At 35.1% G+C, this 27,473-nt stretch overlaps 1 protein-coding gene across 5 annotated transcripts in view; it reads right to left on the bottom strand.

Moving 5' to 3' along the window:
- Positions 1-1,098: 1,098 nt before the first annotated feature.
- Positions 1,099-27,473, bottom strand: part of Sycp2 (synaptonemal complex protein 2) — a 68,963-nt gene continuing 42,588 nt past the window's right edge. For 4 of the 5 annotated variants that reach the window (XM_085831799.1, XM_085831798.1, XM_085831804.1 and 1 more), the window contains 21 exons: positions 24,069-24,196; positions 23,292-23,328; positions 19,985-20,049; positions 19,837-19,894; positions 18,595-18,650; positions 18,118-18,169; positions 15,466-15,628; positions 13,843-13,880; positions 13,231-13,407; positions 11,515-11,713; positions 9,825-10,030; positions 7,436-7,621; positions 6,566-6,656; positions 5,836-5,991; positions 5,016-5,125; positions 3,411-3,505; positions 3,212-3,311; positions 2,769-2,827; positions 2,566-2,647; positions 2,405-2,461; positions 1,099-1,420 (listed from right to left, as the gene is read on the bottom strand). In XM_085831799.1, coding sequence (XP_085687925.1) covers positions 1,346-1,420; positions 2,405-2,461; positions 2,566-2,647; positions 2,769-2,827; positions 3,212-3,311; positions 3,411-3,505; positions 5,016-5,125; positions 5,836-5,991; positions 6,566-6,656; positions 7,436-7,621; positions 9,825-10,030; positions 11,515-11,713; positions 13,231-13,407; positions 13,843-13,880; positions 15,466-15,628; positions 18,118-18,169; positions 18,595-18,650; positions 19,837-19,894; positions 19,985-20,049; positions 23,292-23,328; positions 24,069-24,196 — 2,190 coding nt within the window. In that variant the 3' untranslated portion in view covers positions 1,099-1,345. The remainder of the gene's footprint in view (positions 1,421-2,404; positions 2,462-2,565; positions 2,648-2,768; positions 2,828-3,211; positions 3,312-3,410; positions 3,506-5,015; positions 5,126-5,835; positions 5,992-6,565; positions 6,657-7,435; positions 7,622-9,824; positions 10,031-11,514; positions 11,714-13,230; positions 13,408-13,842; positions 13,881-15,465; positions 15,629-18,117; positions 18,170-18,594; positions 18,651-19,836; positions 19,895-19,984; positions 20,050-23,291; positions 23,329-24,068; positions 24,197-27,473) is intronic. The other variant, XM_085831807.1, reaches the window with a different exon arrangement.

Genomic DNA, 27,473 nt, shown 5'->3' with positions numbered 1-27,473 from the left:
AATAACTTGCCTGAGTTATAACAACTGCACATAAAATTAGGTAAATAACAAAGACTATTGCTATTAAAGGTGGTATTCCATTAGAGGACAGCCTATTTCTCCAAGTTCCTCTTCAGTATAAATTTTTGGCATCACAGTATATATTAAGGTTCAAAAACAGTGTAACCCTTGATCTCACTCAAAATTTCTGGCTTATGAAAAAGAATTATTTCATTATAGAGATTATTTTAGAATACTCCCAAGAATAACCTTTATGTGTATAACAATTTGAAAAACACTGAAACTAATGATTTTACAAATACATCATTTGAAGGCCATTTGTTTGGGCCCATGGCTTTAATGTTTGCAGGCAGAACTGAATTTGAGGTTAGCCAGGTCTACACAGACCATGTCTCAAAAAAAACAAAACAAGAGCTACAAAATTAATCTTAGCAATTCTTTGTTGTACACACAGTTCATCTAAGGGCTAATAAAACATAAATCTCTCTCTTTTTTAAAACTAGAAACTCCCATCATTTTCCTCATAAATCTTAAAATCTTAGCTGATGTTAATTGAATACACCAAGAATGTATTTGTGCTTGACTAAGAAACTATCACTGTAATATTAAATGCTGATATTGCTCAAATACTCTACAGCCTTCAGATTGGTATTACCTTCAAGTGTCTGACTGAAAGTGGCTTGTAAGTCATGGTTCATAAAATACAATAATAGTAATTGTAATTATACTTACTCAAATAAGCATTTATTTAAAATAAAATCTAACAAAATATTAGGTGAATACCAGGTGCTTAGAAAGAATTGGCAAGCAGCCTGCTTTGTAGTTAAGACTTCTACACTGTGATAAAATAATATTTATGAAATAGCTATAATTTTAGGTCACTTTAACACTTTTAGTGCACTGTAACTCTATATATCTCAAAGTATGAAGGTACTAACAAGCAAAGATTTTAAAGCAGAGCCTTTTCCTCTTTCAAAGAATGGCTAATATTTTACTACTTGTATATTTACAAACCATTATGCAAATTTCAGTATATTTTATTCCAAAACTGCATTAATTTAAAATTATACTTTACATATAAATACTTTAGTACAGACACTACTTTCACAGACATAGTTAATATAAAAATATGATCCAAGGAAAGTCAGCTCCTTTTACTGTTTGTTCATAGGACATACAAGCTGCATTTGGAGTCATGTTTTTCATCTCTAACATTTGAGTCAGGAGGTTCTTGCACACAAGAATAGAGGTGTTTAGATGATGCATATTTGCAAAGCTACTTTATTAGTGTTTTATTTATACACAAAAAACTAATCAGATAAAATTCATTGACAGCAGCCAGATTTCACGAATCATTTCCTTCATGAGCCTTGAATAATGACTGTAGTCCTCTGCGTATGTTGAGAACTTCCTCTTCATGCTGTGACCAAGGGAAAAGACAAAGATACATTCAGTGCTAAATCCACCCACTCCCTTAGGATTTACATGGAGGTATATAGAGGATTCTCCAATCATTAGCAATATTCATGATACTGGAGAAAAGACTTGAAAAAATTTTCAATGAGGACAAACTTAGGCAGCTTATTTGCTCAAGCTGTGCAAGCCTGGCTACAGCTTCACAACTTCTGCACACTTAGTACCACATGTCAGTAAAATCTCACAAGTATGTTAGTATTTTATGTAGATAAAGATTACTATTATTATGTACTTAAAACTTTGAGGAAAGCCCTAACCACATCTGTGTAAAGCACTGGCATGTGTCTCTCTGGAGAGCACTTCATTCTAGAATGTGGTCTACTTGACTTCTAAAAATCCAACTATGTTTGTTTATGTAAATCAATGAAGCGTCATTGCTAATTCGGGTAACAGTTTTCCACTCAGTAGTCTGGCTTGCTTGGATTTAGTTAAAGTACACGGTGTTTATAAACAGTGCAAACACGTTATTTCTCCACTTAGTTTTTACATTTGCAAACCATTATCTGTTTCTTCTGAAGGAACTCCTCATCCGTCCCTCCTATTACTCTTACAAGGTTCCCATAATATAAAGAACTCAAAGTCATCAGGTCAGGTTGAACCTGCCGCCTTCTCTAAACCTTCACAAAAACTCTCAGAAGAAAACAAAAACTCTTTGTTTTCCCCATTAAAAACAAAACAAAACAAAAACAAAAGAAAACCAAAGAAGTAAACAAGTGTGAAAAGCTTCTGGAAGAATAGCACATAAAAAACACAACACAACAAAACCCCCAAATCTGAGCCTATAATCTGAGCATTCTGGAGGCTGAGGCCAGAGGATCTTAAGTTTAAGGCCACTTGGGTTCAAAATCAAGAACCTGTTTTATAAAGCAGACAGTAAAGGGCACAAAAGCCAGGTAAGTAGATGAAAGCACACACTAAGCACACTCACCATCTCCTTAAGCAGCTTGTCTTGTAGCATTTTCATGTTTGCTTTCATCAAACACATCTGCAAGCAACATATTTCCTTCATGAACTTTATCAAATTTTCACAACAAAAGGACAAGTTAGACTAACCAGCAAGTTTACAAGATAAGTATAGAAAATGTATACCTCAGATGTAAAAACAGACTCTTCATAAACAGAATTATAGACAAGAAAACTTTTATCCAGTGAAGTTTTCAAAACACGAAACCTAATAAATAAATGAGAATGAACTTTTTTACATATCTGTCCACATTCCACTGCTATAGTGTAGCATATGTTATGTCTCACCAACAAACATACAGTCTGTTCATTATGAAAAGCATACTAACCTCTCTCGCTCACATCGGTGATATGCCCTCATCTTCTGAACTAACTTTTCCTCGATATCCTAAGTTTTAAGGGATAAAAAAATCCTTGTACTTTAACATAATTAAAAATTAAAACCTGGAAGTAGAATTAATGTATTTTTACTACTCCAAATTTAAGTAAAAACTGGTTATAGGGTAAGAATACTGTACATCGTATACACTTTTTCAAATTCAAGTACTAGAAGTAAAATCTATCAGATGTCTCCTACATTAACAAATATATTCATTATAAACTTGTGGGCAATTTCAGAGTTCATTTGCAGCTGATGTAAGATAGAACTGTGCTTTATATAACAATCAATCAAATTAAATCAATCAATCAATAGACCTGCAACATTCTCTCACGGTTGAGTACTTAGACTTTAAACATTAAAAAAAATTTTTTAATTTTTAGAAACACAAACCACAAGCTCTTTCTCCAAGTCTCGCAAAGTCTGTGAGTCTTTTTCAACTTTTTCCAGCTCATCTAGGAGAGTGACTTGGAATTGGTCAACATTTTCATCCCTATTAAAAAGGCACAAATTGATAGTTTTTAAACAACAGGACTCATAGCTCATAAGTGCACAGTATGAAAGGCCTACCAGACAGATTTGTGCTACAGACCTGCGTCCCCGAGCTTGAGAGGTCATTGCCATCAGATGTTGTTGAGTCAATTTCAATGTCTTTGTAGTAAAATCATCCATGATTTTATGTTGGCTCTGAAAAATACTTTTAACTTAAAAATTCTTTAGAAAATAACAACCTAACCAAGACTGTGCCATGAAAAAGTCTTTTCATAACACATCAACAACTAAGAAAGAGTTAGAAAATTAAAAATGCAGTTATTTAAAGTCAACTTTTTATAATAAACAAGACTTAGCAGTAGCTACCTATATTGGCCAGGATTTGAACAAGGGGTTCAGTTTGATATTTTTTTAAAGAATTTATGATAGTTATACAAATTGCTACTGGTAATAGTTTTGTTTTCAAGAGTATAGCTTAATAGAATTTACCATTTTTCACATAAGATTTTCACCTACCAGAGACACATAAGAGGGTCTATAAAATTACAGATTCTCTTGACCTTGGGAAAATGAAGATCAAGAAATTTCATATCTTGGGGCTGGAGAGATGGCTCAATGGTTAAGAGCACTGATTGCTCTTCCAGAGGTCCTGAGTTCAATTCCCAACAACCACATGGGCTGCTCACAACCATCTGTAATGGGATCAGATGCCCTCTTCTGGTGTGTCTGGAGAGAGTGACAGTGCATTCATATATAGAATATACATAAATCTTTAAAAAATTCAGATCTTAATTTTGGATAAAAGAAAAAGGTAATCAAGAGATAAGGTTGGTAACATGCTAATTATACTTATCATTGTTCAAAGAAGAGAATGAACTAATTATTAGTTCAAAAAGAAAAAGACATAAGAGAATGTGATTTTTCTACCTATTATTACCAAAAGGTAAGCAATGATTTCAAAATGTACTTTGTATACATCATCTCACTGGATCCTCAAAAACTAAGGCACAGTACAGATCTGGTGAAAGAAAGTGGGAATATAAACTGGGAGTACATATGTATTACTCTCCATGAAAGATAACCTCTGGCTGGTTAAGTTAAAATGTCTAAAGAGGATGAAGACTTAACTATCTGTAAAATGCTCATCATGCCAGCATGAAGATCCTAGCACCCACATAAAAAGCCAGGTGCAGGGACATGTACCTGTAAATCCAGACCTGGGGAGGTGGAAACAGTATATCTGGGGCTTTCTAGCCATCCAGCACAATATACCTGATTACTCAAATTATACCCTCATTGAGAGATCATTTCTCATCAATCAATCAATCAATCAATCAATCAGGAAGGGAAAGAAGAAATGCAAATGTTTAAAATAGTAGACCTTTGGCCTCCACAATCACATATGTATGCACATGTACCAATCTGTAAAATGTGTGCATGCACACCTCACTCAAACATAAAAACACAAAGTAAGACACCTAAACATTGCAAAGACAAAATGAACAGAAAAGAAAGAATTTTTGAGAGACATATTTTATAAGTGAGAGAGGTGTCTTTAATCTGACAATCATTCCAATTTAGCATATATGCAAATTCTGATTCATGTATGTCCCAGTTTTGTTGGCTAAGGATCAAACAAGCCATCTATTATCTGCTAGAAAACCAGTAAACTATGGTATTGTGTATAACTTAGGAGGTAACTTACATCAGTTTTCCTTTTATAGTCTGAGCTGATGTTATCATAAAACATTCCAGCACTTTGTAACTCTTGTTGCCAGTCCTTAGGAACAGAAAAATCTGGTGTCGATAATGAAGCTGTAATTTCAGACATTAAAAAATGAAAACAATAAGCTAACATTAAGATATGCATTATCACAAAATTTATCCTAGACTGAGAACAAAAATATTCTTCATATTTTATGTGTGTTTAAACCCAAAGCAGAGGTGTTTTTTTCTTCTTTTATTAAAAGTGAGATCTTTGTCACAGAACCTTTTTGATAGGGCCATTGAGGCACAAACGACAACTAAGGTGCAACATTTGGTATTTTTAATTCGATCCATTAATAAGGCAGAAGTAGCTGGGCAGTAGTGGCACACAGCTTTAATATCAGCCCTCTGGGGGTAAAGGCAGGTGGGTCTCTAAGTTCAAGGCCAGCCTGGTCTACAGAGCTCATTCCAGGACAGCCAGGGCTACACAGAGAAATCTTGTACCAAAACAACAATGGCAAAAACAAAAACAAAAAGCAGAAGTACCTGAAGAGTAGTTAGTGACAAACCAACACTTCAAATAATTTATAGTTCAGTAAGATTTCAATGTAAGACATAGAAAAATGATGGAGGGAAATCGGAGTATTTAAGGCCCAGGCTATCACTTTTACAGAAACTTAAATTTGTGATAAAAGTCTATATCTATCTTAGACTCACCCAAAGCTGTTATTACAAAGGACTGTTTCATTGAAATCATCCAAACTCTAGGAAGCTACCCTGGAAGTAACTACAGTTTAACAAACTTTTGATCTGCTTACTTTTGAAGGTGTGCTGGTCAGAATTTTCCCTTTGACATAGTTTTTTGGAAAGCAAATGTTCCCTTTCTTCTGCCTCTTCTACTTCTGCTTCATTGGAATTACTTAGTTCATCTTCTTCTAGGTACATCCACCTTTTGCTACCACGTTGACTGGGACCTTAAATAGTTAAAGATAATAGTGCTACAATTCTGATGCAACATATCTACTATCTTATTGCTTTAATATAAAGCTTTAAAACAACTATGTTAAAGTACACAATTTTAATGACTTGAAATTGAGATGACTTGAAATGTAGAATTCATTTAGGTGGGATTTCTAAGTAATTGGTAATTACCTTAAAAGCAAGGCTGTGGCTAGAAAGAGGTTGAGAATACTTGCTACTTTTGTAGAGGATCCAGGCTCAGTTACCAGCACCTAAATAGTGGCTTACAATTGTCTTTCACTCCAGTTCCAGCATACCTGACACCTATTCTGTGCTCCATGGACATTGCATGCACATGGAGTGTATCCACACACAGACGGAACAATATCTATCTATAATATCTATCTATCTATCTATAGACAGGGTTTCTCTGTGTAGCCCTAGCTGTCCTAGGAACTCGATCTGTAGACTAGACTTGAACTCAAAGAGATCTACTTGCTTCTGCCTCCCGAGTGCTGGGATTAAAGGTATGCCCCACAACCACCTGGCTAAAGTAAATCTTTAAAAAGCAAGATGTTGTCTACAAACCTGATACATGGGTATTGTCACTGGGCATGTCAAACCATATTTTCTCTATTTTTTCACTAGACAATGATAATGGAGATGCTGCATGATTTTCCTAAAATAAATATTAGACATTAGAAAAGTACTATAAACACATAGATTCATCTTTCACTATTCTTTATCAACTCCCAAGCCAACAGACTTCAAATGTTGTCAAATTCTTTTTATAGCATCTTCTATCTAGCTTTTCTTTTCATTTAAAGATAACTGCAAAATAATATTTATGGTAAATTAACATCAATCTCATGCTAATAGTTTTACTTGACATTTTTGATGTTTCTGATTTTCAATTTCTTGTTATTAGCATCTTCATTTATTTTTTGAGTAAATATGGAGACAGAAAATTTCTTGTAAAATGACAGTTTTCACATTTAAACTTGTTTTTTACTGTTTGAATAAAATTTGTATAATCAGTAACTTTACTTAGATTATTATTCTCTTTTTTAATCTATGTGCTCTTTTAGTCAGTTAAGGGTAGCCCAAATCCTAGTTCCCCTCCAAGTTTATTTTCATCTTCTATACTATACAGGTAACATATCTTTACTAACTGACCAATGGAATTTCATTCATTGGCTAAAAAGCAGTTCAGCCAATCAGATTTCTATGTGGTCATGAAGTCAGAAAGTCTTATAAATATGTAAACGCAGGGATTTTTTCCCTATATTCTGACTATTTTAAGACCTTCCTGTACTCATTTTAAAAGTTTTGATTTTTTTCCCATGACTAAACCATTCTACATGTTAGAAATCAGATTCTCCAATCATAGAAGCTGAAAAATAAATACTTGGTATTATGATTCCCACTTAAGACTAGCAATCTGAATTGGCATGTTACCTCTCTCTTGTTTTGCATATGGTTGTCACAGCTCTCTGGAGATTCAGGTTCCATATAAAGTTTCTCTGAACTATTACTGCTTACATCTGAGTAGCTGTTACATTGTTGGGTTCTCTGATTATTTATCACTGAATTTGCATTTTTCATATTCACAACAGAATTATTCTTGGTCGGAGTGTGTCTTGGCTATGAATAAGAAATACAGAAACCCAAAGGAAGTTAGATAAGTGTTTAAAAAAAGAAAAAGTCCAGTTAAATAGGAAGCAACTTAAAATTTTAGAGAATTAACACAATGCTAAAATTCAGAACCTACTTAAATATAACATTAGCAAAGTCCATGAGCAAAGATGCCTTTTAGTACGACTTCTAACCTTCAGAGGCCAAGTCACTTTAACATTTAAAAAAAGCACAAAAGCACAAGAGTTGATCATATAATGCAAAATTGTAATACTTTATCTCTACAGAAAAAAAAAACTGTAACAATCTGGGAAATTAGAGAATTCTGCAAGATCACTCAAAATACAAAAATCATTAATTTTTTTATACAAGTGCAAACCACTTACTTTTTGGCTTTTTGTTATGATAAAACACAAAGGCAAAAGCCTTTAAAACCCCAGAAATATAAACTGGGATGTGTGTGTTTGTGTATGTGTGTGTGTGTGTGTGTGTGTAAGAGAGAGGGGAGGGAGAGAGAAACACCCAGCAAGTGTAAAACCAAAGCAGTATAGTAGTAGCACTAATAGTCAACAAGAGTAAGCCTTGAGTTAGTTAATGTAAACGTTATAAGTGGAAAACTTTAATTATGCATAAGAAATTCTTGAAAATGACTGGCACCTAAAAGTTTAAATCAAAATTAATTCACGTTAAAGAACAATCGATTAAGGAAGAACTGGGGCTTCCTAATATAGCCCAGGTTGACCCTGATATTTTAATCTTCCTACCTTCACCTCTTGAGTGCTGAGACTACACATACATATCAAGCCTAGCCACTAGAGTTTGAAACTCTCTGAAGAAACTTTATTCAAATCATCTGTCAGATTGGAGTTCTGGATTCCAGCCAGTAAAAGATACAATGACATGTAGCCAATATAGGAGCTATATCCAAATCCATATTAAAAACTCCTGAAGAAGGCTGGGTATAGTGTTACACAACTTTAATCCCAGCACTTGGTAGGCAGAGACTTGTAGATCTCTGAATTGGAGGCCAGCCTGGTCTACTGAGTGAGTTTAAGGACAGCTAGTACTACAGACAGTGTAAGACCCTCTTTCAAATCCTGATACCCCCTGCCCCCTGCCAAAAAAACTTCCAGTAAACTTTAAGATAAACCAACAACTCCATTTACAAGGTGGAAAACATAAATGGGACTAGGGATGTAACTTGGTGAACAATGCTTATCTGTAGGAAGTACTAGATTCAACTCCTAGTGCCATAAAAACAAAACCAGACAATTAATTCATTGGATGTCTCAAAATTACTCATTAATACAATGAACCAGAAAAATTGAAAGACAAACAAAAACATCAGATAGAACACAGCTGAAACTATGGAAAAGGGGCAGTCACTGCCTTAGTTCTCAGCAAGCAAGTATTTAGCAAACTAAACTTGTACCAGAATAGAAAGCATCATAGAAGGCATTTAAGGAGGTTAGAATTAACTAGATGTACACAGACATTTACAAAGTGCCATATGAAGGATTTAAAGGATGCAGAAAAAAGCATGATAGAATCTAATAGGATACTAGCTGGCATACTGGGATCTATAGAAAAATGAGTCTTGCAAAGGGGAGGGCTGATAAGTTAGAGCAGGGCTTTTTCCTACATCTGCTTTAAAAAACATAGCACTACTCTGAATTGTTTGGCATACTTAACCTAAGATTTTTGTTTGCAAAATATCCCATATAAGACTACTGGTTGGGAAAAGTGGGGGGTAGGGGGCCTAAAATCATCTAGAATAAAAAACACTCAGCTAAAAGCAGAGTCAGGTCAGATGGTGCATTATATCAGCAGTTCAAGATCTCTGATACAAGTGAATTAAGTAGCTATTGTGCCTTTTTTTTTCAGTGATGTTACTGTGTTCTAGGTCTTTATTCATGCTAGACAAGTACTCTAAGTGACACCTTTAGGCCCTAAACAGTCATTATTATCATTTTATTATAAGCAATGTTTAGTATCTATTGAGTTTTAAAGCTCCTTATATAACTAAACAGTTGAGCAGCATGGTTTTCAACTACATTCTTTTCAATTTTGTCAGCTTATGAGTTTTATAGCTAAAACTTATTAAAGGTTATATAAACGCTGAATAATAAATATGCAATACATATTTGGTAAACTACAGTCAAGTTACTTACCACGTTCAGATGCATACGATAAAAGAAAATTATATTCTTACCGAAAAGGGCGGTCCTGAAGCAGGTGAGTAACTCTTTCTCACACACATTGCACTGGTCTCACTAATTCTGGGTGATTTTCCCCGACCTACAACGCTATTGTTTCCATTTAAGAATTCAGGTGATGCAGCTTTTGGATAAGGTGAAAGAGATTTTGTGATATAGTCATAATCCTGAGTAAAATCCCTTTCTGTTATTTTCTCTGTACCTAGATTCCCAAGAAACACAAACATACAAAACAATATTATTATTCATGCTTGTTCTAGAATGGGCATGGCAGATTTAATAATTTATCAAATCCTCAAGGATTACATATATTTTTAAAATATAGCAATTATATTTGAAATACCAAAACTTTGAAAAATGCCCAATTGAAAATTCAGAACTTTCAAAAACAATTTAAACAAAAATATTTACAGTATGAGATTAAATATAATGACCAATTTAAGTGTTATGTTAAATATCTTAACATAGTAACTATTATAAAGTAAGAGAGGTTTTACAAAGTCAGTTGGTCTAAGTCACTTACTAAAAATCAGTACAGTAAGTCTGGGGGAGACAGCTCAGTCAGTAAAGTGCTTACTGCATAAACCCATTAGGACCTGAGTTCATCCCCTGGACCCACATTAAAAAGCCAGGTATGGTGAAACATGCCTGTAATTCTAGAGCTTGGGAGGTGAATCTCTGGAGCTCACCAGCCTGCTAGACATTCTATTTGGGGAGCCCAAGTATCAGTGAGACCCACTTCCTTAAAAAGCTGGGGAACATTCTACTTGCATATATACATGATACATGGACCAAATTCTTTTTAAAAGAGGATGTAAGTTTTAATATACATCAATCCTTAGTTTTCAGCTCAATCAAGGGGCATGCATTTGTCTTAGCTTATCTAATCTGACAGTGATTCTGAGCACTGGGAAAATAAAAGGACCTTGCAGCTACTTTATGGGAAAAAGATATGTTAAGTCTTGAATTTAACTGAAATTATTCATATTTGGGATTGCTTTAAAATAGCCTCACAGGTACTTAGTTTTTGTAACTGAAAGATATAAGTTACATCTCTAACAATATGAATTTTCATTACCAATTATTTAAAAATAATAGCAAAATCTCTATGTTTTCTGAAGATCGTCTGTGAGTGCACAGAATCCTCACAGTACCCCTAGGCTTTTGTCAGTGAAGTGTATGGGACATAGAGTTCTTATGCTTTCTTTTTTTTTTTTTTTTCCGAGACAGGGTTTCTCTGTATAGCCCTGGCTGTCCTGGAACTCACTTTGTAGACCAGGCTGGCCACGAACTCAGAAATCCGCCTGCCTCTGCCTCCCAAGTGCTGGGATTAAAGGCGTGTGCCACCACGTCCGGCAGAGTTCTTATGCTAACAAATGTTTTAGCTTAAAGTATATTAAAATTATGTTGTTACATCTTCACAGTTTTAGTTTATGATGTTAAGTATTTCCACATCGAATCATTTAATTTTTAACATCCTAAGATGAAAACCTTGGATATTCTATTATGTTCTGAAGTTGGCAAAACAACAACAAAACCAAATTATTAGCATTAACTGGTTTAAAATGAACTTTTAAGCACCTATCTCAAATATTACAAAATCAGTCTTTAAATATTTTCATAGACTCACAAAAAGAAACCGTTCAGTACTCTAGTAAAATGCAAGGGAAATGCGGAAACACTGACATCTCATCACTTCCACAGAGGACGAGCTCCCAGACACAGATGCAGAAGACAGGCACAGACTGTCTTCTCTCCCTTCTCTCAGCTGAGATGAGTTTTTCTGTTCTTCTGATGGCTGTCCTTTCAGCACTTCTGAATTGAAGACTTTCTGTTGTTTCTTGGGCAGTTTCTTTGTTTGGGCTCTGGAATGGATAGTCTCCTCCTAAATGCACCAGTAACTTCAAATTATGCTCAAATACACGTAAACAACTGGACACATAAGTTACACTACAACATTGATTGACTTATTACTATACAAGACCATAACATGAACTTAGAGATTAGCAAAAATATGTTCCAGTATACTAGGAAAATATGTTGACTACACAGACTGTAATTGTCTGCAAATAGAATATTGTTAAGGGTTCAAAGTTTAGAGAAAGTTTAGGTATCAAGTTTAGAGAAAACAGAATTCCTAAATTTCATAGTGCTTGAGACACTAAGAAGTTTGTGTGCCAGGATGGTGAAAGGAGACATACACGAATAAGACTGTGGATCAAACCAAAAGCACTTGAGAAACTTGGGTCTTTGCTTGGAGTAAAAGGTAATAGAGAATTTGTTATAGTTCTGGGTGTACACTGGAGAAGAGTTTGAAAAGGCATTTCTAAAATGGATAAGATGAATGACTTAGAAAGATATTTGATGGTGGGCATGATAACATTAAAGCAAGAAAGATATTTGATGGTGGGCATGATAACATTAAAGCAAGAAGTAACAGAAAATATGGTGATTATTGTCAGATCTAAAGGAAATTTCACTTCTTCAAATTCTGAGGGTTAAACAAAAGCCAGCGTTGTTCAGGAAGCTGGTTCTTCTACACCAAGGAGCAGGCTCCCTATCACTGGGGCAAAGGGACAAATACATTTTGATGGTGCCTGTTGGCATGCTGGCCTCCAAGTACCTATTATACATTCCAGAGTCCATGCTGGCATCCTGGTTCCTCTCCTTCCACTCCTTATCCTAAAACTTCTCCAGCTCAGAACCTTCCCTGCCCCCAGGTTTTCCTTATAACCCTGCTATTTTGGCTATGTGCTCCCTCCCCATCCCCCTCTCTCCCTCTTTTGTGCTCTCCTGGTCTTCTTTGCCCTCACTCACTCTTTTGTCTTCATCCTTTCCCCCTAAACCTCCTCTCATGGCCATGTCCAGTCTGCTGGCCTTGTTCAGCCTAATATTCTCCCCGCCCACTCCCACCCCCCTGCTTTGGATTTGTCCAGATGTATCTGGCTATACTTTCCCCTGATATCTATAATAAAAACCTTCCATTTAACTATACCTTGGAGCAGCCATGTTAATCAGTTTATACAATTATGTTATAATTAAAGTGTTTCAGGCAAGTTATTAAAAAGAACACAAACAAACGAGGAACTGGGGGTTTAATGGGTTAAGATCAACATAGTGTTAGTTGCCAAAGTCTGATCTTCATCATCAGACTGGGCTCAAATTCTCTCTACCACTTCCTCAATATTTGAATTTTTGTATCTTGAGCCTCAAATTCTCACTTGAGCTTAAGATGGAACTACTCACAGTAATTAACCATCTACACATCAAATTTTAAAGTAAATCTGCAAAGGGGTTAAAATTAGCAACATGCATGTTATAGGTTCTAAATGAATACAAACAAAATATTTAGTATAAGAAAACTAAATCTAGAGATTATCAATTTTAATTTTATTTATTTACCTTTCTTGGCAGTTTATCTTTAAACAAATATGAACATTCTTTTTCACTCTCTGATTCTGATTCTGAAGTTGAAAGATCTTTATAATTTTTTTTTGTTTTTGTTGCTCTTCGTGGAAGTCTGGTTCTCCCATCTACAACTACTTCATAATCCTTTTTCATACTGTTTTTATTGAGTACCTTTAGGAGAAACATTTCTGAATATTGTAACACTAGTAACAGATGTATCAAAAATATAAACTATTTGCTACAAAATGGCACATTGACAATTGTATGTACAATATATGTAGGGATGAAATAATTTTTGATTAGAAAAACTTAAATGGTTGTATTTTATGTTGCCATTCCTATCATATATCACTGCTTTATTCCCATCATGCAATATCTAAGATGACCAGTATTCTTCAACTTTAAGTGTGTGCGTATGCACATGTGTGCAGGCACACACATCTAAAACCAGAAGATTCAAAATGAGGACACTGATTAAAAATAAAATGTGATAGAAAATAATGCAAAGTCAGGATCAAGAATCAGCTATGGAAACTGGTAAGAAAATGAGGGCATGGCACATTATTGTTATAATAGACATTGAAAGGTACATTATCTCTCCGTTACCATTGTGGATCTTGGTTGTCCCTTTTCCATGGATGATCCTGCAATTCAAGAAAATAAGATTAAAATTTTCAACCAATAAAATTTTCAAAACATTTCTGGAAGTATAAATTTTAAATCATAAAATAACGAGCCCCTTACCCTCAGTGATTTTAAATATTTAATAAGCTTACCTGCTTCATGTGACTTCAAGCCACCATAAAACAGGGACCCTTAATCTCAGTTTTTCTGTTGGAGAATGTGGTCTCCAGGGCTGCCAGGCTACTTTGGGGGCATGCCCTTTCCTAACACTTTGAAGCAGCCAGATTATACTACATCATGATGGAAAATATATCTTTAGATTGATCCAAAAGTTTAAATATTCAAAATGGTAACTTATTAGTATTTGTTATAGTGTAAATTTCCTGCCTCTCTTTATGTATTATCAAGCTTTTAAAGAATATTATCACCCATGAATCTACCTTCAACTTTAGGAGCCTCTGGGTAATGCTGAATCTACATGATCTCTTTTACTGTCCCTAATAATCCATATGCTAATCACTTTGCTGAAATCTGTTCTCATTCACTTGCTTGAAAAAACTCACTTTCGGTATGTGCCTCTAATCAGACACTGAACTTCATAACAGTGTATCCTGTATGGCAGCCTAGGATTTGCTTTACTTTGTACATCATCACTTTACTAAGACTTAGCCACATTACTGATAACAGTTTTAGTCCCATTTCCTTCTTGTTTTTTAAGCCCAATGTATGCCATCTTTTTACATTTCTTTGAGAGCTAAAAGTGAGATTATCAAAGCTATGGAAGCAATGCTTATTTACAAGAAGTCTTCTAATATAGTCAATAAACCAGCTCATACATATTAAGCTTACCATCCAACCACTGCAACAAAATGATTGTCATACAAGAATTTTCTAAGTATTTATTGACCGCACCACACTGAGATTCCTAACGTTCATGGTTTAAATAAATATCTTTCCTCTAGGAGAGCATTCGCATCTTACATTTCTCCAAAGCTGCTTCTAAACACTGCTTCAAAGTCCAAACTCAGACCAGATCTAGCCTCATCTTTCACTATTTTGTGATAAATATAATGTATTCTAGCTACCTCAATTCATTCCCTGACTGTACTATACTATTTCATACTTGTCTTACATATAATTCTGCTTCTTCATGCATCTGGTTGGACTCTTTTTTTGTTTTGTTTTGGTTTGGTTTTGGTTTTGCTTTTTTGTTTGTTTGGTTTTGTTTGTTTGTTTTTTTAGACAGGGTTTCTCTGTGCAGCCCTGGCTGTCCTGGAACTCACTTTGTAGACCAGGCTGGCCTTGAACTCAGAAATCTGCCTGCCTCTGCCTCCCAAGTGCTGGGATTAAAGACGTGCACCATCAATGCCCGGCCTTGTTGGACTCACCTTTTACAACAATCACCCAACATTTCTAAACACATGCCAAAATTCACATCTATTTTAACTTCTTTCTAAGCCAACCCTCCTTTGACTGGCCATTTTTAATCTTGAAATAAAAGCTGATTTCCTTAAATTAAATGTAAATTTAATTTACAAGGCCCAGAACATTTTACATAACTGAAATAAAATTATGTGCAACATAATCGAAAAAGTAATTTCTTACTTGATTTTCTACTTTTATATTTTGTTGTGTTTTTATTTCTACTATAATCCATTAGTCTTTTTGTTTTTGGTTCTTTTAGCCAGCTAATGTCAGTCTTGCTGTCATCACATCCACATTCGGTTTCAGTGTCACTTAAGAGAGTTTTCTTCTCATAACTTAACATCTATAGAAAGAAAAATCAAAAAACACGTCTTATGTGACATACATAGTAAGGTAAGCTCCTAAATACCCCAAATAATAAACTAAATGCTGGTTGAGTTTTGCCAATTTCGTTGTTGTCTGCATGTTCATTCAGGAATGGTAAGGGTTCAAACTCAGGGATTTTTATATGGTAGGCAAAATTTCTACTACTGTGATACATTCTTAGGTATAATTTTTAAAAGCATTCCACAATTTATCGATAAATGGAATCTTATTTCTCATATTGTCCATGGTTAGTTAGACAAATGCTGCAGTGAACAGTCAATGCCAGATTAACTAAAGTCCCCATTTTCACAATATTCATTTATACAAAGAGAATGCTCAGCACAGCCCAACACAGTCTTGGTTTTCTTCATTTTGAAGTTTTGCCCCAAGTCATCTTCCAATGGTATATACATCTAGCAACATAAATGACCATTTTTCAGCTTATCCTCACACTAAATTCCCTGAGAAACATATCATATGAAAAGTTGCAAATTTGTCATAGGATTGATTATGCCATCATGGTTTTCAAGGTGCCATTTTCCAAACTAGTTTAGTCCACTTTGATAACTGTTCATTAACTTGAAATTCTCTCATTTCATTCCCAGTTAAGTGAGAACAGGTCTCATTGCATTGTCCATCATATCTATAATAATCTGTGTTCTGCATCAAGTGAACTATATACAATATGAAAGTCTGCTGGGAGGGTGAAGGCTGAATTATCTGTTGGAAAAACATCAAGGCATTGCTGCTCTCTTGGTAACTTCATTTTATCTGTTTCTCTTTGTATCTTTCTTGCTGTTATGCAAATCATGTAAGTTACCCATTTTGAGCCAGCATGGCTTCCATCTTCAGGTTCTTCTTCTATTTTGTCCCATTTCAGTGTTTCCATACCCACTCTTATCCAGTTCATTCACACTAGTTTGATTATATGTGAATAAGTGAAGAGAAAATTTGAAAGCATAAAGTTGTCAATATCATATGCAGATTTAGAAGGAAAAGAAGTCCAACTTTCTTTAGTTTGGCTCTTCTATATAAGCTTTGTAGGTGGAGCAGTGAGTTTGGGGACTAAGCCTTTATTAACACTTAGACTAGCTCATTATTAATGGCTATGATTTGAGGTTCCTACTATTGAGAATTTACTAGACTCAAACCTTTCAATGCTACTTTTCTTAATGACCACCATCCTTTGTGTTCTAGATTCAGAACTTGGAAGGTATTCTCAAGCATTTACAAATAAAGGTGTATGTTGATTTGTTTCTTCCTTATCTTCAAGATTTAAAAGTAGAAAACGCTTAGCCCCAAATTCACACTGCCCCTTTGCTTCCTTTATTTTTGTTTATTGGGTATGTTGTTTTTGTTTTTTCCATGGATCTCTTGAGTTTTCTTCCAGAATGAAAACCCACTATGATAAACTGGATGCCACCATTCAGTGTCATTCTGGCTCATGTGTACACCCCTCCATTTGTTAATCTCTCAAAATTCCTTTCACAAAGGTATTCAATACCAGAATCAAAGCCATCTGAAGAGTTGTCATCAACAACTCACATCATGATTTTACATCCATGAAAACTTCAGATCACTTCTCAAAAGACAATGACAACTTCTTGACAGTACATTAGGAAAGTTAAACAGATGAAGCAAGGGCACACTAATCTCACCTCATGGCAATTCCTAATTCCAACAGTACTATACAGGTAGGACTTTTTTGTACTATTTCCTGGTTTTACTATTTATTTTGTAGTTCCTGAAATGATATACAATAAAGATCCTTAACCTAAGACAATTTGACAGAGCTACCTGTATTTGAGTTTTAAAAATTTCATGTGGCTATCTTTTGAATTAGCCATGTTCCTTGAAGAGAAAAATTTCTTCATTATTCCACTTACATATAATGTTGTGCTTATCTACTTCAGATAAAATATCCAATCTATGAGCCAAAACACAGTAACAGAGCTCACATATGACTGTGAAAAGTTTGCCTGAACACATATGGAACTGGCACTGGAATGACAAATGGTTATAAGCTGCCATGAGGGTACTGGGAACTGAACTTGGGTCCTCTGGAAGAGCAGCCAGTATACTCTCAACCTCTGAGCCATCCCCCTGCAGCCCCTGAAAGTTTCTTTTAAGCACCAGCATGTATTTTATTTTCTACTTCAGTAATCTCAAGTATTAAAAGGTTAAAAAAATACTCTTTTAAAGGTTTCACTTGTGTGATATGTGTGTGTGTGTGTGTGAGAGTGTGTACTAAGCCACATGTATGTAATTATAGGCAGAGTCTAGAAGAGGATATCAGATCCCATGGAACTAAGTTACAGATGGTTTGTGATCTACCCAATGCAGGTGCTAAGAACCTGCTTAATACTCTTCTGAAGAGTATTAAGAACACTTAAATCACTAAACTGAGTTCCCCCTCTAGTGCAAGAAATATTGGTTTTAATTGGCATATTACATGTTATAACTTACTCTTTTATCTTTTGTTTTGAGAAAAGGGTCATGTTCATCATAATTCTTTACCCTGGAAGTCAAAAATACACATTGATCTTATATACATATTATATTTTGTTTTCTTCTAACAGAGCACACTGGAAATTACTAAGATTTCAAATTTAACTCTTTCACTAGTTTTAGCAATAGCTGGGTAATGACCAGGTTATTAATCCTTTCTGACCTCAGTTTTTAAAAAATGAGTTTGAATAAAGGACTGATTTTTCAACTCTATGATCACAGTCATAATATTCAAATTACCAACCTTTTACATACTCACTTTAAAAATAAGTGCCTATGTAACAACACAGCTAGAGTCATCATGACAATGGGATCTTAATGGCCTCCTTTCATATGTCAAAGACTCAGACAGGATTAAGGGGAATTGTTATTTAAAAGAAAGTAAATGGAGCTAAATATAATGTGATATATTGAATTATAATTTTAAAAACTTACAATTTTAATGAATTATCCATACTGGCTTCTCTAGTTGTTGCTTGAAATTCTTGTATCTAAATGGAAAATAAACAGAAACAAAGAAAAAAGACATGTGAAAAATAAGAGAAATGCAAAGGAAAAAATTATCAAAATCTAGTTTCTTTTATTTCAGAGAATAAGAATTGTTCATTAAAGTCAGCAAATACCAGAGTATTTGCTGTTTAAAGCTAAACACATGCAGAAAAGCACACTGAGAGAAAAACAAACCAGAGTATGCTTTTATCACAGTAAGGACTAGTGTTTTTCTTGTGACAATGCTTTATGGGAAACAATCTCTCACATTCTCAGACTAGAACTTTTCCTGGATCCATTCATACAGTAAACAACACATGTTGAAGTCACTTAATACTGACCACCTACAAATTACTCAACCTTTTTTTTCAACTTCCCTTTAAAGAAAACAATGTAACAAATGACTTTACTTGCCTTAGATTTCCCACATAATCAACTTTTACAACCTGATACAATGCTTATCTTTAATCTTAACTTATACACTCTTCCACACCCCTGACTCAGAATAAATGCACGAGTACTCTAATAATCATTTGCTAAAGACAGCAAAAATAAGAGGTTAAAAGCAGTCTTATAAAATGAACATATACCATAACACTGAATACAATATGTGGCTATCTTTTGATAAAAATGTCAAACTCTGTTACAGATTTCTGTAAGCAGCCCTCATTCCTTCCCCAACATGATGCTCTCTGTGCTGTTCAATAAACACAGACCAAAAAACATTTTGTTAGGAGCACATTAACACAGAAACAGACACAAGGAGAGATTCGCAGTAAACCTTCAGGCAGGCAAGGATTCAGACTCATAAAACAGAGAGAAGATGTAAGAAATAGAGAGAAAATGTTAAAAAACAAAAGGAGTATTTTAGTTTCTTTTTCTTAATGGGACATAACACACTGCTGATGATTTTATTAATGCATTGATGTATTAAACGACTCACAATTTTCTTTAAAGATCAAGTCTAAGGTACTGGGAATTCCCAGTTAACTCATTTTTCTATATTAAAAAATAGAAAAAACTACCTAGATATACTTATGCTTGCTATCCAAATATACCATTTCATATTTTAAACACCATAAAGTATATCTCTCTCAAGATGTATCTCAAATGTATGCTCATAACTGCATACAGCTGTAAGGTGACTACAGGAGAACTAAGCACAAAATCAGTGGATTTTTAGCTTACTCCAAGTTTTATAACAGGTTCATCGGCACCATTCAAGCTGAAATTATATACATCATTCCTGTGAAGAACAAAGATAAATGTTAGCATGACTGCATAAGGAAGACATCCAGTCTCTTCAAATAACAAACACTTATGAAAATGTACTCACAGTGGACATTCAGAAGTAACATTAACAACAGTTGCCTTCAGTTTTCTGTAACTCTTTCTCTGAACCTTTTGCAAAAACATGAAAACATTTAAACATGAGATTGCAAGCTGCATCAGACTGAGTCACATGTACAACTCAACTGTGGAACATCTTCTAGTTGTGCATTCAACTAACACAAATCTAGTATTTGTTACATGTTCCTTAGTAAGAATGAATCAGACTCATTGATCAGTGAAATAGAATTGAAGACCCAGAAATAAAACCACACACTTACGGTCACTTGATCTTTGACAAAGAAGCCAAAAATACACAATAGGGAAAAAAAAAAGCATCTTCAATAAATGGTACTGGTCTAACCAGCAGTCTGTATGTAGTAGAAAATGAAAATAGATTCATATTTTTCACCTTGTACAAAGCTCAAGTCCAAGTGGATCAAGAACCTCAACATAAAACCAGACACACTGAATCTAATAGAAGAGAAAGTAGGAAAGAGCCTTGAACTCATTGCCACAGGGGGAAATTTCCTAAACAGAACTCCAATGGCTCAGGCTCTAACTAAGATCAAGAACTGATAAATGGGACCTTATAAAACTGGAACTCAAGAAGAATGAAGACAAAAGAGTGGACACTTTGCCCCTTCTTAGAATTGGGAACAAAACACCCATGGAAGGAGTTACAGAGACAAAGTTTGGAACTGTGACGAAAGGATGGACCATCTAGAGACTGCCATATCCGGAGATCCATCCCATAATCAGCTTCCAAACGCTGACACCATTGCATACACTAGCAAGATTTTGCTGAAAGGACCCAGATAGAGCTGTCTCTTGTGAGACTATGCCAGGGCCTAGCAAACACAGAAGTGGATGCTCACAGTCAGCTATTGGATGGATCACAGGGCCCCCAATGGAGGAGCTAGAGAAAGTACCCAAGGAACTAAAGGGATCTGCAATCCTATAGGTAGAACAATAATATGAACTAACCAGTAACCAGACCCAAAAGGATATACTTGTATACATGGTATATATGGTATGTACTCACTACTAAGTAGGTATTAATCAAAAAAGTATAGAATTCCCAGGATACAATCCACAGAACTCAAGAAGGGTAACAAGTCGAAGGGCCCAAGTGAGGATGCCCCAATCCCACTTGGGAGGGAGAAGAAAGCAATCACAGATGGGTGGGAGGGTGGGAAGGACCTGGGTCAGAAAGGTGACAGGGAGGGGAAGAAAGGAACATGATCAGGTATTGGGTGGGGAGGGGCAGGACTGAAGGCCTGAACGCCAGCAGAAAGAATCGAAACAAGCAACCTCAGGAGGTAGGAGGTTGGGGGGACCCTCTAGAATGTTTCAGAGAACTGAGAGGTGAAACATTCTCAGGACTGAAAGGGAGTGACCTTAGATGAAATGCCCTACAGTGGGGAGAGGGAACTTGTAGAGTCTACCTCCAGTAGAAAGACAGGGCATCAAGAGTAGGGGTGGGTTTGCCATCCCACAGTCAAAAACTCTCACCCAGAATTGTTCCTGTCTGAAAGAACTGCAGGAACAAAAATGGAGAAGAGCCTGAGAGAAAGGAGGTCCAGTGATAGGCTCAAACTGGGATCCAGTTCAGGGGGAGGAGGCCCCAAGGCCTGACACTACTATTGATGCTATTGTGTACTTACAGAGAGGAGCCTAGGATGGCTGCCTTGCAAGAGGGACAACAGGCAGCTGTAATAGTCAGATTCAGATATTTACACCCAACCAATGGACAGAAGCTGGTGACTCCTGTGGTTGAATTGGGGAAAAGCTGGAAGAAGCTGAGGAGGGGGGCAGCCCCATAGGAAGACCAGCAGTCTCAACTAACCTGGACCCCCAAGGTTGATCAGGCACTGAGTGACTAACCAGGCAGCATACACCAGCTGGTATGAGACCCCCAACACATATGCAGGAGAGGACTGCTGGGTCTTGACTCAGAGAAGGTGCACCTAACCCTCAAGAGACTTGGGGCCCCAGGGAGTGGGTAGGTCTGGTGGGGTGGGGATATCCTCTTGGTGATGAAGGTTGGGGGAGGAGGTATGGGATGTGGAACAGAGGGTAGACCGGGATTGGGATAAAGACTATAGACTGTAAAAAGAAATTAAAGAATAAAAGAAAAGTAAAGAATTGTTAACCCTCCCCCAAAAGAATGAATCAATTGCTTAAAAACATCTCCCAAACTACTGTCTTGCAAAGACAGTTTAAAAACGAACAAAAAATCCTAGCAAGCCATTCTATGTCTCTACTCAATTCAATAAGCACCAATCAGCAGAGACAAAGTAGGTTTCTGGACAAGAATGGGACATGGTTAAATTTGGGAATTTTGGAAAGTAAAGAAGGAAGTGTTTAAATGTAATGAAAGGTCTGGCACAAAACATGTTATAACAAAAAGAAAACTATACATGTCTAGTGTAATAACAAGCCAAGAGCTGGAGAGCAGACCCTTAAATTTAACAAGTGAACATATTTCAAAAAAACTATAAATGGTAAATCAAAGAGGATCTGTACTTTTAAGCCTAAACAAACAATAAATATTTTAACAAAATCAAGATTACAGAATTTGTCAGGATACATGGGATCAGCTAGCAAAACAAAAAAACAGTAAGATAATGTGATAGACAGAATCCAGACTAAATCATAGACCACCTAAATGAAAATACTGTGTCCCTACTTGAAGCTCTTTTTATGGTATGGGGGCTGTACCTTGTGCTGTAGTCATGGCTGGCCAAGTGCTAGATACCACAGAGGTATATCCTTAGTTGTCTTCTTTTGAGACAGGGTCTCACTAAAAGTTATGTAGGTAGTCCCTAAACTTGTAATCCTTCTGCCTTAGCTTTCCAAGTAACTGGAATTATCAGAGTATACCATGTGGTCCAATTTAAAAAGAATGTTTTCTTTAGAAAACAGTAAGTTAAGGAACTATTTTAAGTAACTTGTGATGAAATTTGTCAATTGTTATAAATCCATTTAGCAATACTCTATAACTTTAAATCTAATTCCCTTTTCTTTTTTTAAAAAATATTTATTCTTATTTTATGCACATTGTTGTTTTGCTTGCATGTATGTCTGTGTGAGGATATAGGATCCCCTGGAACAGGGGTTACAGACAGTTGTGAGCTGCCATATGGTTGCTGGTAATTGAACCCAGGTCCTATGGAAGAGCAGCTAGTGCTATTAAACTCTGAGCCATCTCTCTAGCCCCACCCCAATTCCATTTTCTAACTATTATTTTAGTGCTTACAATCAAATATTGAGTCTGACTGTAGAAACTGGTGACATTAAGCAGCACCTACCTTATTGAACTGCAGATCAGGTTTTTTTGAAAATCCACTACAAAAAAGATAGTGACAATATTTAAGAGATGACTCAGTTATCAGTAAAATGTTTTTCGTAAACACTATTATAAATACTAAGACATGTGGATTACTAAATTACTATGCTAAAAATGGGCACCAACACAAACTTAAAACAAAATCTCTTTTCAGTCTGATAGTTTTCTAATCTAACAACTATAATGATCATAGTTAAAGTCTAAGTTGCATCAATAACATAGGAAGAAGTGCTAGATACTGTAAAAGGTACAGTTAATTCAGGAAAGTAGTTTTTTTCTTACTGCATAAGGCCAGAGTGAATTTAAACATGAATGAACAATCTCACAGGCTATAAATGGATGTTTATGATAAGACCAATATTTCAAAAATATTGCAAACAAGAAACACTAGTTAACATAATTATTTCAGCTCACCTCATTAAGCAATAAATTTTTAGCACACTTATCTTTAGTCATTATTAGGGTTCTATAAATAAAATTCTAAGTTGTTTACATCTTATAGATTTCTCTCTGAATGCCACACTTTGTTTCATACTTTTGACATTTTATACAGTATAATCACACTCTAGAATGTTCTATGCCTTATAATTCTACTACTATTAGTAATAACAAATTAGTAATTATTTTCTAGTAGAAAGTTATATTATTCAAATGTGTCCCTAAAACCTTTTATCATAACTGTGCAAACCAATTTAGTTTTATCTGTCAAAAATACTACTATCTCATCTTCTGATTATACCTGCCATCCTGAGGCTCCTTCGGTTTTCTTGTTGACATCATGCTATCACTTGGGTTATATCTCCTACTAATTTGGTTTATCAAGGATTCTGATGCACCAGTAAATCTTTTCCCTTTTGAATTTTCTCTCTGAAACAATTAGAAGTTACTTTATAACTACCAGTTAAAGTTCAAGGGAAAACAAAAGCTGAAAGAAAGTTAAACAAACCTGCTTCTATGAAGACCTACAAAAAATATAAGAAGTTGGAAATGAATAAGTCTGAACTTTATGCAGCAGTCCAAACCATTCTATCCACATACAGAGCTGTGCTAACTGCTGTACATATTTTGGTATATAGTTTTTAAAGTTATTATACATGAAAATAAAGTGCTTCAGGGGAAAAAGACAGTTCTTTGAAAAGATCAGTAAAATGGGCAACCTACTAACAAAGTTAACTAAGAACTAAAAGAATCATATATAAAATTGCTAGCCAGTAATGAAGAGTCTGTCATTCTCAATCACAATGGCAGGAAAATAATTGAGAAAAATTTATGACTCCACGTCTACCACTCTGATAACAAATGAGGTGGACTGGCTCCTTGAGTGATATACTTGTTTTTGTTTTTTGTTTTTGTTTTTTTAAAGTGCAGGCAAAGAGAAATGGGACATTTGAGGAAACCTGCATTTGTGGAGTCAATCATTAGTTAACTTTCCATAACAAAAGGCACCAGATCTAGGTGGGTTTATTAGTGACTTCATTTAATGGAGAAATTATATCATATTCTCCCCCAATATACCCATTAGCTCTCATAAAGACAGATAGCAAATCAAATCCAATACATGAGAAGAACTGCACAACACAAACAAGTAGAACTTACTCCTGGTATACACGGCTGTGTCAACATTAAAACTCAATGCCTAGCATTTCTCACCTCAGATGGCCTGAGTGAGAAAAGTACCATCAACAGACCAATAAATTCACAACTAATAAAATGATAATAAAAGAAAATCTCAGCAAACGAATAGCAGGAGATTTTCACACACAGATAAAACACTAGATACACTACAGTGTACACGTGAAATGTCCTCCTAAAAGGCTCATGTTGAAGGCTTTACCCCAACTAGTAGCTCTTAACAGAGAGAAGTCACTGGATCATAACAGTGTTAATCTCATCAATGGATTACTTTACTGATAAATTCACAGTTGATTGAGTGGGGTAAGAAGTAGGAGATACCTTTATGGAAAAAAATAAGTTATCTAGGGATAACTCTTTGACGGGTATAACTTATCCTCAAGCCCCCTTTTCCTCCTTGCCATCCCTTTGTTTCTACTTCTTTGTCACTATGGAGGTGAGGTGTTTCGTTACACCATGTTCTCCCTGCTAAGAGCCACAGCCCGAATCTTTCAAACGATGAAACAAAACCAGATCAGCTATCTGTAGCTCTAGTTCAAGGATTTACATGTTCTTCTGGCCCCAACGTCAGTGTATGTATGTGGTCACATAGAAACATGCAGGCAACACACTTATAGACATACATGCTTTTTAAACTTCAAAATTACAAAAGTTAAAAATAGCATCACACTCTGAGAAACTAGATCCTTTAATAAGATCCTTTAATACTACTAGTCATCACTTCTTTTCAGAATCATACTGGAAACCCAATAAATAATAAGAAAAGAATTAAAATATCATGGGCAATCTTAATGTTTATTTATAAAATTCCCCAAGTGTGTTTTGGACCCGACATACGTGAAAAGACTAATGCTCTGTTGAAGTGGGTTTGTTCACTATATATGTCTGCTGAGGTTCTTGATTCTCTGGTGTTGATCATTTGCCTGTGTTGGCATTCCAATTCTGTCTTGATGATTGCAGCTTTAGTCAGTTTATAACACTGATAGTTCTCCCTGTCACTCACTGGTTATCCCGGGCATTTGAAGTTGAGTTTATTTCTAATACAAAGGTTGCTGGGATTGCATTAAAGTCATAAAGTCAAAATGTCTCAACTTTGAAAATAATCTATAACATGTGTAGAATATCTTTTGGATTTCTTTAGATTCCTTGTATTAGAGTTCTGTAGTTTTTCTCTTGTATAGTTTTATACAATAATTTTATTTGGGGTTGTTACTAAAAATTGCTTGTTTCTGGAACAGTGATGGCCTTTTGTATTTTAATCTTGTACCTTACAACTTTACTATTATTGATTAGCATTTATGGAGTCTAGAAAACTCCTGAAAAATTAAAGTACTACATATTAAGAATTATCACCACTAGAATTTTAGGTAATTTAGTTTAAAAATTCTAATAACACTTAAATATATAAGGTCTCTTGATTTTATATTTTCTTGGGTCAGACATATGGATTTTGAAAGCTAACAAAAAGTAGTATGTTAATCATTTTGATGTCTGTGTTTAAAAACAGTTATTATTTACTATCCCTTCTTGACAGATGTGTTACTATCTTGCTAAAATGTGGCAAAAATGAACCTCTCTAAAAGCAATGTATGACAACTTCAGATCTTCCAGGATAACAGGAAAGCCTTGAGTCACTGAGCTATGGAGGAGTTCTTCAGTGCTGACCTAGTAAACAAAAGGCAATGTCAGCCAGGAGCCATCAAGGAGAAGCTAAAAACTAGTAGGTGATCCTCCTGAGATGGTTCTGCCATGGATTGTCAAAATTAATGACAGATTTGCTTCTCTAGGCAAGGCTGAGAAGATTTCATTTTAGGAAAGATTCCTGCTTTTCTTGTTATTATTAAACATATATAAGAATCACTAGGTATTAGCCCACCCTTTTGAGCAGATCTCTGTAGAACAAAGATGTGTGGTTTTGTAGTGATGCTATATAAACAAATAAATGATTTCTTAATTTTTGATGATCCTGTAAAAATCCTATAATTATATTAGTAATTATTAAGCTCTTTTATAATAGGACTGCTATTAAGTCCGTTCTGATGTCAAAACTACATTGAAAACTCTGCCAGTCTTTAAATGTCACAGGTTAACTGCTCCTGAGATAGCAAGAAGGCATCTACAACTTAGAGCACATTCCAAGAGGGTTTTAAAATATTAACCAAAGGTCATAAAAAGGGAACTGAGGATCTACTATAGGTTCTATGACAGAAGATAAAATATTGACTGAGTTTATCTATATAAAACTTCAATGATAACTTAATTATGTTTTTAAGGAATGCTTAGCCAGATAATTATTTTTAGTGAATATGCATGCAAATGTTCTGTTGTAAATTTCTTATTCAATTTCTGATTTATTTGAACTTATGTGTAAACTTGTGAACTTTTTACCATGTGATCAGGTATTCTGAAAGATGTATAAGTGCTGAGGACAAAGACAGGAGACAGAACTGAAAAGAAATTAGAGGTATAGGCATTGAGAGAAAAAGCATTTGGAGAAAAGGAATTCGAAGCA

Source organism: Mus caroli, unplaced genomic scaffold, assembly GCF_978045245.1.
Source record: "Mus caroli unplaced genomic scaffold, Mus_caroli_1 scaffold_2, whole genome shotgun sequence".
NCBI classification, from domain to species: domain Eukaryota; kingdom Metazoa; phylum Chordata; class Mammalia; order Rodentia; family Muridae; genus Mus; species Mus caroli.
Note: the sequence above shows the minus strand (reverse complement) of the source record. Positions and strands in the feature narration are given on the sequence as shown.